The sequence below is a fragment of the Vanessa cardui genome, chromosome 16 (assembly GCF_905220365.1).
Source record: "Vanessa cardui chromosome 16, ilVanCard2.1, whole genome shotgun sequence".
NCBI lineage: Eukaryota > Metazoa > Arthropoda > Insecta > Lepidoptera > Nymphalidae > Vanessa > Vanessa cardui.
Window position 1 is genome coordinate 7,135,304 of NC_061138.1, and position 12,310 is coordinate 7,147,613.

A 12,310-nucleotide genomic window follows, 5' to 3' on the forward strand; every position below is an offset into this window, starting at 1 on the left:
CAGGTACAGTAAATTTATGGACTTATTGGGTTAATGCTTAAAGCGCCTACAGCATTCAGTCTTTTATGTGTGTAAAATCTATTTGTTCTGAATATAACTGGCAGGCGTCAATACATGAAACAATAACGTCTATAAACTCAACTAACCACACGTGTCTCTTTCATTACACTAAATAATCATAAGATTAAAGATTAGAAATACATTTTGTATAATATACCTATAGGTCGTTAACGTTCTGCCTCTTTACATCAATAAAAATATTATTATTAACCTCTATAAATATATATAACATTTTCGTTAAAGGATGTTTTTATCAAACATATTTAAAATAAAAGTATCTCGATCTAACAATCGAAGAAAATATTTGTAATCTGCAGTAAATATAGCACACACCTCATACACGCGGTACTGTAAATTGTATGGTTTTGCATTTCTATAAAAAAATATTTTTTAATGCAAGAAGAACTTTGGTTTATTTTGTAAGAGGAATGTGGAAACCTGATAATGACAGCCTTCCGAGTACGTGAAGAGTTGCATGGCCAGCCAAACTGAGCAACACGCATGCGCCAAATTGCCTTTATAAAGACACCATCATCCCTTTAAGCGGCAGTTTGCAACTCGCTCTCAGGGACTTTAGATATTAATCCGAGTCAGTTGCTTACGAACGATCACGTAAAAGTTTTAATAAATTACATCTCTTAGATAATATTCTCAAATATTATCAAAAGGAATTACAGCATTTTTTTGGGACAAAAAGTGTATATTTGTCGAACCTATGAAAAATAAGCTGGGAAGCGACATTGTGGCGAGTGAGAGGTTCGTCGGTGATTTGCCGGTGAATCTGGTGAGGCAGCCATCGCCGAAGACAACGCGCAAGGAATCAATGGCTCCAAAAATTGTGGTGTGCCCGCCTGTGGAAGAAGTGAGTGAACCTACAACAGCAGCTCGTGGTTCTCGATTGCTGAAAGCGCTTAGCAAGCGTCTTACACGACGTTCGGCAGACGGTGACTCATTGGGTAGTTCTAGCAGCAACGATAGCATGTCTGGTGAGACAAGCCGGACTGAGGACCGCTCCTGCTCAGCCAGTGACTCCAGCAGCGACAGCTCAGAGCGTCATCGGCGACACCGGTCAACAGTTTCGTTACGACGTGTTTTTAAAAATTTAAGTCTTTCAAGCCGGTCACAGTCTTGTTCACCGACGGAACGCCAGCGACAACCTAAGAAACAAACGCAGCCAAAGCGCATTCTTCGGCCACCTGTAACCTACACATATGTTCGAGGCCTGTCTGGTCTACCGACACAGAGAGTGCCGCGACACACAGTCTGTTGTGCTTCTTTAGGTCTCAATCGGTAAAAACTTTTGAAACAATAAGAAATCATAAGATCGTGAAAGGAGATAAAGACTGGTTAAAAAGTATCGGACAGTATTAAACGCTAGAGAAATGTCTCATCATATCAGTAGTTTCAAAGTCTTCTGGGCCAGTTAAGCAAATTAACGTTGTCTTCATTAAGGACCAAAGCTAAAGTGAATGTAGTCAAATTTTTTCAAGGAATGAGTACAGATGTTACCCTGTAAGCTGTCTATTTAAGGAAATCGTGAAAGACTGTGCCAATGTAATCATAATTATGAGAATTGTTAAATAATCATTATCTTCGTTGTATTACGTATTAGAAAGCAAACCACAACACTAATATGAATACATGAAATCATCGATGTAAATCATATGTTCTAACCACTTGCACATTATGAATGTGTTATATAAATCGATATGTATAAATTAATTATAGTATGAAATCATATTTCCTCTAAGAAGAATAGTGCCTTTATCAAAGTAACGTAGTTTTAGTCTATAATATAATCTATAAGCATATACACTTGTATTTTAATTAGATTTATGATTTAACCTGTAAATTAATCTTTTAAAGATTAAGTTCATTTCTGTAAACATAAACACCAATCGAATACTATAAGTAAACTATATCACTGAATTCTACGAATTTCCTATAACGTTTTAAAGTCAGTATTATTAGTATAAACTAATAGAATAGTCACAAATAGTGAATCACACACAGTATTATATTTAGATAGAGTAATTAATTAATATTAGTTGTAAGTCATTTTTATTGTAATTTTTGGTATTAAATAAAAAAATTGAAAATTATTTATCTCTTTCTCTTTGATTAAATTTATTTATATATTTTTTTCGTATACCTAAGAGAACAAAAATAAACCCTACTAACCCAAATCAAACAATATAAACGAAATAAAAAGAAGAAACAATTTAAATCAATTAGTAGTTACGATACTGATTGCTTCATTATTCTAACGGAGTGCCACTTTTCGCCGCCCTATTCCCTCCGCCCACACTGAGCCATCGTCACCGGCTGAATCTATAGAGCCTGTGAATCAAACACGTGACTGTGGAAAGTTTAATATTTACTTTTTTTCATTATTAAAATTGTTTTGAATCAAAGATATAGATATATGTATATTCATTAATGATGTCTATGTTTTAATTCACGAAATATTATCTTTTGACGGCAATAGAAGAATAAAAAAGATTTTTTATTTTGAATTTAAAAAAGTTTTTCAATAGATGTATCCTAATTTAATTTTTTTGAATAATAAATTGTTAAAATGAAAGTGCATTGCATTCATTCATTATTGCATTCAACACAAACTAAAATTGATGAAACGCCGCTAACTATAAAATTATTTAATTCCTAAAATCCAATTTTAAGTAGTAAGTTGTAAGTAATAATAAATATGACCTCCATTTTAAATACTTTCAAATTGTCACTCCTGACTTTACATATTATGCACATATTCTTCATACTAATTTTCAGTCATGATCACACATGTTCAATTTCTCTATCATTTTATTCACTATTATTATTTCTTTTTTCGAAAATCTTACCTAATAGATCGAAAAAAACTACAGTAAATAAGAAACTTATTGCAGTTTTATTATATTTCGTACAAGTTTCGGTCGAGAACAGATGGATACAGACTCGAAAGATAAATACTGTTATTTTTAACTACATTCAAATCCAGGGATTCTACTCTACATGCATTTTGTATTAAAATATATCATATTAATAAATCTATATTTAGAATATTTACATCATATATATTATGTAAATGTTGTTACAAAACAACAATATGCAACACAATAATCTAATAACTATTTATAACCAACAAAATAATACTACCAGGCTTTTAATTATCTTATTAATATCAATGAAAATGATTTTAACACGATATGTCTGCTGTCATTTTCATATTTCTTAATAAACAATATATATATTTACATATTTTATTTGAGTAGGCTTTTAAAGTACTTTGGAATAATTTTACTGGATTAATCACTAAAAATATAGCCACCGCCGGAAGAAGTAATTCATTACTCTAATTACATATTTCAAAAGTACACTGTCTGTGCCTTTTTGGTTTTCCACGGCCAAACCATTGAACCAAATTTGATGAGCTATGAACCAACTCCAAGAAAGAACATAGTTTACTTTTTGTTTGATATGACATGATAAAAAGCGAACATCTGCACATGACAGCACAAATCGAGCACAATTTTAATAAATTCGATAAAGTACAGTAGCGGTGCTAACAGGACTTCAAAAATAGGACCTCCTCATAAAAATGATATTTTTTTGAACAATTTTTTTTTAAAGCGGCACATCATAGCACATAGCAAAAATTATGTCAACGTAATGGACATAAAACGCGCTTGGAGACGCGGCTTACAACTAGTTATAAATACAATTATGAGCTATTTTCATTTAACAGACATTGTTGTCTACTATCATAGACTCGCCTAAATTGGAGACGAAAGATTACTGCCTATTATAAGCCTACAAAAGGGCAACGTATTCTAAATTGAATATTGATTCGAAATAGCTTACTGCGTCACTTTATTGTATTTAGTTAATATTTAAATAGTGAGTAATTGAAGTTTTCATTAAATAATGTATTAATCAGTAGCTTTTGCATACTTCATCATAACTTTGGACATTCAAATCAAAATAAACTTTATTCAAGTAAGCTTTTTCAAGCAGTTCGGAAAATAGATTCTACCGAGAAGAACCGGCAAGAAACTCAGTAGTTACTCTTTTTTTTAACATTTAAAAAATACAAAGTCAAATTAACGTTATCATTATACATCAAATGAACTTTACATGCGTCTCTATCCACCTGCCGCTGCTATTTGACCTTGAAATATCTACAAAATTCAATTTTGAGTATCGGTAACATAACGCTATCAATATTAGAGAACAACACCGCTACAACTACTAACTAAGCTATCAACATCATCATCGATCAATCATCAGATATTCCATGAAACAGCAATTCTTGGAATTGATGTATTTCAGTTTAAAGGGTGAGAGAGGACTCAGTGGCATTATTGTTTTTTGTATCGGTGTAGGTTTTTACCCAAATTATAATTTCATATATACATAAGCATAAAATTTCATAAGAAAAAATAATGAAAAGATTTGTTAGGTCGGATAACCATACAAATGTTACATGTAAGAAAAAAACAATATCATGTAAATTTCCCACTGCTGTGTTAAGGCCTCCATTTCCTTTGAGGAGAAGGTTCGGAACATATTCCACCACGCTGGTTCAATGCGGGTTCGTGGAATACACTGGATTGTAACAAAAAAACATAAAATTATATTATAAGTAAGTAAATAAAGTTAGAATTTTATTTTAATACCCTATTTTTTTAAAATTGCTAATAGCAATACCACAGAGGAAAGTTTTGGTTGAAGAGAACGGAAACGAGACATATAAGAAGAGATTTATATTAAGGTATAATAATAAACATAATCATACATAATATATAATTATGAACTATTCAATATATAATTAAGAACAAGATATAATTTCACATACATACACATTAATGAGCTGAGATGGCCCAGTGGTTAGAACGTGTGCATCTTAACCGATGATTGCGGGTTCAAACCCAGGCAAGCACCACTATATATATGTGCTTAATTGTGTTTATAATTCATCTCGTGCTCGGCGGTGAAGGAAAACATCGTGAGGAAACCTGCATGTGTCTAATTTCATAGAAATTCTGTCACATGTGCATTCCACCAATCCGCATTGGAACAGCGTGGTGGAATATGTTCCAATCTCTCTCCTTAATGGAAGAGGAGGCCTTATCTCAGCAGTGGGAAATTTACAGGCTGTTACTTTACTTTACTTTTTACTTTACACATTATTTAGAAATGGAAAGATAACAGTTTTTCAAACGATATTTATAATTTCCCAAATATCTGTGGGTTATTTATTACAAAGTTTGGCGCTTATAGGTGGGTAGCTGGGTAGCTTGTTGGTTTCTATACCCCTAATTTATTATATCAGAATATATAAGAAGTCAATTAATTAAAAAAAAGTTCCTATTAATTTTTTATCTGTGAAAGTATAAAGTAGCCAATAGTTAGAGTGATCATCGGTTTTAGTAAAAATGTCACGTTGTGATTATCTTACATAACTTTCAAGTTGATAACACATACATAACCCATAAATCCCTTAAGCCAGTATTCCAAGCTCACCAACTCTCTATTAAATGTTGTTTATGATATGAAAGTACCTACTTCTGCTTAAAAATAGTCCTTCTTAGAAATACGTTTTAAGTGGATCGCCATTTTACCGCAAAAGGAAAATTTCTCATGAAAATACATATAAAATTTTGTTTTACAAGAAATGTTTTCGTTATTTATAACGTATAAAAAATATTTTCGATAATAAAAGAAACATACGTATTGTTTTATTACTATTATTTATTTTATTATTACTAAAATTATGTAACACAAATTAAAATTATATTTTTATATGAATTCCAATGAAACCATTATACAAATTTACGTTTTAATATAACATAAATCCAAATTGTCAAATACTCCAAAGGGACAACAAATAAATATAAAAAAGTTAGGAGTACCAATCTCGGCATACTTAGCGTTTTTTCGCAAATAGAAAGTATTTAAACAATAGTTAAACCTGTTACAGAAAATTGTTAATTTATAATAAATATTCAAAAGTTATAAACACTTGGATCTCATTGAAAAAACGAAAACAGGGATTCTTAATATATTATAATGTTTGATCAACTTTTGATCCACGCTTAATTTTCGAAGTGTATTACTATAAGTAACGCTCGTTACAAGATGTCTAAATATATAGGAGATGACGAATGTCAGGCAACAAAGGATTAAAATTCGATGATTCAATGGAGTTACACGCCTTGGAGGCTGAATAAAACTGTACTGTAACAGTAAATGTATGTAATAAATTTGTTATATGCTCAGTAGTATAACTAACAGGTTGTTGTATAAATTATTTGTTAAATCAAGCAAATATATCTCGTCGTCCATGGAACTTAATCATATACTGCAAAAACACTCATACCAGTCTTTCTAAGTCTCAACATCTCAATTCGTGACGATCAAATATGTCAATTAAAAATAAAAAACAAACAAGCTACGTCACACTCTTTCTAATATGGATTTAGTTCCGTTAAAACTTTACTGACAAGAACCAGACGGCAATATTAAATTTTACAATTTAACAGTCAAGGTCAAAAAATATTTTCTCCATCTTGTAGAAATCATAATTTTTAATAAGTGATAGAAGACCTTGAATGGCAGAAGGTTGCTAGAGAGTCTGCAAAGACATATAAATACAACACATACAGCTGTAACAACAAGCTTCACCGTAGGAATATCCATTGAAAACTCAAAACTCACTACACCCAAAGTTTTGCCTTCGTGTCCTTGTAGCACAAGGCTGAAGAGGAAGAGCTGTCCGTGAGGTTGTACATCTGCCTACGTCACTGTATTCCGTTTTGGGTTAGTAGGTCAGAAGAGGGGATGCAGCGGGGTTATGATTTTTAAACCTCAGTGACGTCATCCTGTAAGCCTTGGACCCCTTCCCGCTCTGCATGATGAATGAAAAGGTCGATAGATGCTAACTAACGTTAAGTGGGTCACACTGCAATATTAACAAGGAAATTGCAACACAGGCCTAACAGCCTTCATAATGATAGTATAAGTATATGATATTCAATGTTGACTTTTTAAAAGCCTTACATCTTGATATGATTTGTAAAAAAGTTTGCAAAATAATATTTAAGCTTGTGTATTAAACTAATAGTAACTATTACCGAAATTCTATATACATAGGTATTAGGTACTTAACGCTAAGCACTTTTTACAGACTTTTATTTAACTTGTAATGTTTGTTTGTTTAGGTCAAATCTTTGCAAGCTGACTTAGGCCTTTTCTTCTGATATTATGGAGTTGAAATTTTTCATATTAGTTTAGTTCCGACAATAATGTATTGTTATAGTGACCTTGATCTTTTCAAACACCCAGCTTCGGCTTAATATAATGGAACTTCTAAACAATAAATATCATAGACCTAAAATGTTGTACATCAGAGTATGATTCTAATAGTAATTATTTATTGAAATCAAGCATACGATATAATAATACTTACAGTTTCATGAAGCATGAAATAATAATGTTTACAGTTAATTTTTGATCAATCAAGTGAAGTGAAGGGTCAGGCTGTTAATTTTTGTTTGTTTAAATATCATGTAATAACTTAGGAAGTAATTGTTCGGGTGCTAAGTGTAAACGGTAAGGGTTTTCTCAACGTTTACATTGTCATATTAAAAATTAAAATAATCTGAAATTATCTCGCTACTGTGCTTCGGTCTCTGATTGAGGATGCGGTTCGAAGCTTATTCCACCGCGTTAATCCAATTATATCTCCGAAAATATGCAGCAGACATTCAATTTAATTACATCAATTAGTTGGTACTCATAACATTTATATGTCATATACGTCTTTTCAGAGTTTTAAACATTTTAACATGTCACATGAAGATTTTTGCTTCAACTTATACACGATTGACATTCGACACAAATTAGTATTTATTTTTTACTAATATAAACAAACTTTTTCATTGGTTCTCGAGCGGACTATTTATTATTGTATTTTTTTTTATGGTATAGATTGGCGGACGACCATATGGGCCACCTGATGGTAAGTGGTCACCATCACCCATGGACAATGACGCTGTAAGAAATATTAACTATTCCTTACATTGTCAATGTGTCACCAACCTTGGGAACTAAGATGTTACGTCCCTTGTGCCTGTAGTTACACTGGCTCGCTCACCCTTCAAACCGGAACACAACAATACTGAGTACTGTTATTTGGCGGTAGAATAACTGATGAGTGGGTGGTACCTACCCAGACGGGCTTGCACAAAGCCCTACCACCAAGAAACAAAGCCCTACCACCAAGGCAAAGCCCTACAACCAAGACAAAGCCCTACCACCAAGACAAAGCCCTACCACCAAGGAAATTGTAAAGATAAATCTGATAATATGCATTGCACGTAGTCTAAATATATTGACACTAATTACGAATGAAGTCTATGTGTGTCAAATGTCCTTATCGCACCTCTCTTCTTAAGGTTCCTCTGTTCTTATAAGGCTACAGCCTTAGTACGATTTATCATTTCACAAACCTTTTTCTTAACTTACAAACTCTTAAACTTTTTTAGTCAATGAATAAATTGGTGAAATAAAAATAAATGCGTATAATAAGCAAATAGTATCACATAAATCTGATAATATGCGTTGAACACAGTCTAAATATATTGACACTATAAGCTTAATTCGTTCTAATAATAGTTATCACGTATTGATGTATTTATTCTTTTTACCTATAATGCATAACCCACCATGGTATTAAGTTAACGTGTCCTTGTGCCTATCAGCTAATTAGGGCACACTTCTTTGAAATTTTAACAGAAATTCACAGTATTGTTGTTTGGTGGTAAGACAACTTTAAAGTTCCAAGTTTTAATAAATTTTCAATAAACTTTTATCATAAAATATTATAACAAACAAGTTAATTACTTCTGCACTACGTCAATTGTATCACGTTGCTTACAACGACATTTACAAATTGGAAATTTTTAGTCTAAGCAAATTGGTCGCATTTGTAAAACACGTTTTATTTCTTTTTATATCAATAAATGAATACTGTCTAAGATTGGAAAACATAAATGTAGTTCATAATTTTTAGAAAGGTCGAAACTTTTAGAACAAAGATAGTTTATCTAATAAATTAATCAAATAAAAGCATTGAATAACCATTCTTAAATTTGCCATTCACAGTCCTTTTAAAGGTACTTCCAAAGTGCACCAAACCTCCCTGTCCTCCGCCTTCGGCCGCCCTCGTGAGGTCATCGGTCTACATCTACAGGTACACTGCACTTGCGTTTGCCGATCCACTCAAGGACTAATCTGCTTTAGCAACCATTGATTCTTCGAAACATTTGCTTTGCCTCAATTAGTGCCGCAGTTAGTAATCTCGCGGATTTTATTATAAATAATATTATGTATTCTATTATTGGCCATACTTATTTTATGAGCATTTCTATTTTAAAATTTCAGTATTAATAAATTGAAAAACTTTTAAAGAAGGCCTAGTTCATAATTTAACAAATCATAAATAAAATATCGCATTTTATGCATAAATTATTTTATTATTTAACATATTATGTATTGCCAATGATAGATGATAACTGCACATAAATGGTTATGGTATTATTTTGAAGAAATCCAGCCGTAAATTTGGAGAAAAATAAAGAGGATTCTTGATTGTAATTTAAGAAATTGTTACAATTTAATAAAGAATTATTTTTAGAGAACGAAAAAAGTTACCGGCCTATTATAAAAAACTAATTTATTATTGTAACTAAAAAATATTGTTTTAATAACTTTCAGCTTTCAATGAAATGAAATCAAAACAAAGTCTGTAATAGGATTTGAAATAGCTCAAAAAACTTTTGAATAAAAGCAAAGTTTCGACTCACTAGTTTTTTTTATTTAATTATGATAAATTATTATGAGAAGTTGACTACTTCCGGAGACTCGTTAGCAACTTTCTTTCCATGACTGGGTCTTGCCAATAACTGACTTATGCAATAATAGTTATGTAGAAGGGACAATTAAGAAAAACTCATAATACAATCCGACAGTCCTTAATCGCATAATCTCGGCGGCCGTTTGACGTCACTGTGACGTGAAATAATGCGACCTCTGAACTTTTCATGCAAAACATTTAACGCGTGTGATATGTGTCGTGTTGCGCAGTCCGCTGTAACCACAAGACTCCCCATCGTTCGTCATCATTCTCCATTCTGTGCCAAAAATACCAAATAGACTAAATTAAGCTTTCACTCTCGGCTCAAGCATACATTTCCCGATCTCTATTGATTTTATAATATAAATTAAATAATGTATGGACAGTTTTATCAGCATGATTCACGAACAATAAAAAATATAAATAAACTGGAGTTTCTTGATTTTTCTATAATATTTATTACCTTCTAATTATTTTACAAGTGTCCCTTTCATCATATATGTGTTATATGCAGGTACGACCTACTTCTCAAAAAAACCCAATTTTGAAAAATGTATACCTAATGTGATCACAGCAAATTATATAAAGATGTAACCTTTTATTTAGTTTTAAAAAAATATTCCAATTTTGTATTTCCATGTGATTTAAGATATGGTTGGCTTGGCCCAAGCCGGCAGATACACGAGAATATGGAGTCCTGTTAGAAAGAAAAAACTGGCCTAATATAAGTCGAACTCATACTTTCAATAGTGGCGTGGTTAGGTGGATAAGCCTAAAGTAGCGTTGTATTGAGAAAAAAAATTAAGACACTGTTTATAATATATCAATGTTTTAATCTGATAATGAACTAATGTATCAAATTCTCGTTGCTTGGTAAACAACAAAATACCAAAAAATTGTATTTTTTTAATGTCTTTCTCAAAACATCACATACAGTGGCGCTATCATCTCGAGATATATAGCAATCAATTGTATTGATCAGTTTACTACCGCGACAGATTGACAATGCCAAAAGACTATCTTTTCCAATCTAAAATAGAAAAAAAATATGATGTAAACGAATATATTGAGGTATCGAGGCAGTCAGAATGGATTCCCGGGCCGGTAGAAGGTCAATTAAAGAATTCTAGAAGATAAACAAAAGCCGTAACGGCTTTGTTGATACAAGTATTATACTACTCGTAAAATACTGGGAGTGAGTGTACTCTGGCGTTGCCACAGTGAGTGTGTAAACAAAGTCCTTATAAAGGCTTATATCATCCTCCTTACGTATGTTATGATTTTACGTAACATTGTCCTTTAAGTTAGTTATTTCATTATAAAAAATCATTATCATATTCTTAGTAAAATTGTAAAATTACTAAAATCAAACTTTATCTATGTTATAAATATTATCTTAACTACTATATAATTTGAATGAATTTCAATGTAATCTAAATTATACAGACTCGTATAATACAACGTTAATTTTGTTTATTTGTCTACTTTCAACCGTATAGATTATCAAAAGACAACTTTGTGGTATTCTTCGCTTAAATATAATATGATACACGCCCTGCTGTGTTCGCGACCTACACAACACCAAGGTGATTGGAGCAAAAATATTACCTGAACTAGACTGATACCATGAATATGCTTTATTTAAATATTTACTCTATAAAATAAAACTAACACATTCACAACTAAAAATATTAATATTAAAAGTAAAGCCCATAAATAATATTGCATGATTATCGAAATATTTACTTATACATTTTATATTGCCTTAATTAATTTATAAAATTATACCTGTTGCACACTAACCCACAACCCCTCGGGATATGAATGAAAAAATAAGACATCATTTGCCTTTTTTAGAATACTATTTAAAGGCTATTTCACGTCGCACCAATCTTCCAAATTCCACTACAGATAGTAAACGGTGAAATTTTAATACAATTTCTGCCTTAATATAAGATTGCAACAAACACTCTCACGTATTTTTTTCTAAGGCCAGAAACGCACAAGTCGTGCCCTTAATCAATATATGTCATCTACCATTTTGTTTATGACCTATAAAAAACGTAAACTTTTTTTGGTAGAAAACCATATTATGCGGCCTTTTCAAACAAAAGATTAAACGCACAACATATATATTAAAAAAATAAAAAGCCATACGTATACAACATAAAACGTATACAACGTTCAATCACCCCTTATTTGTTATTATAATTCTGTTTATGTTCGCTTATATAAATAAAATCAAATATTCCAATAACCCTTGTGACTGACTAATCTGTATATTTTGATTAATTTATTTATTTAAATAGCAATTACTTGTTTAATCTTACAAAAGGT

The 12,310-nt window shown here is 31.5% G+C and overlaps 1 protein-coding gene across 1 annotated transcript; it reads left to right on the forward strand.

The window, feature by feature from the left end:
• The first annotated feature begins 623 nt into the window (after positions 1-623).
• On the forward strand, positions 624-1,955 carry LOC124536434. Its single transcript, XM_047112975.1, has one exon. The coding sequence runs from the start codon at positions 776-778 to the stop codon at positions 1,352-1,354; it is 579 nt and encodes a 192-aa protein (XP_046968931.1). The 5' UTR covers positions 624-775; the 3' UTR covers positions 1,355-1,955.
• Positions 1,956-12,310: the final 10,355 nt, after the last annotated feature.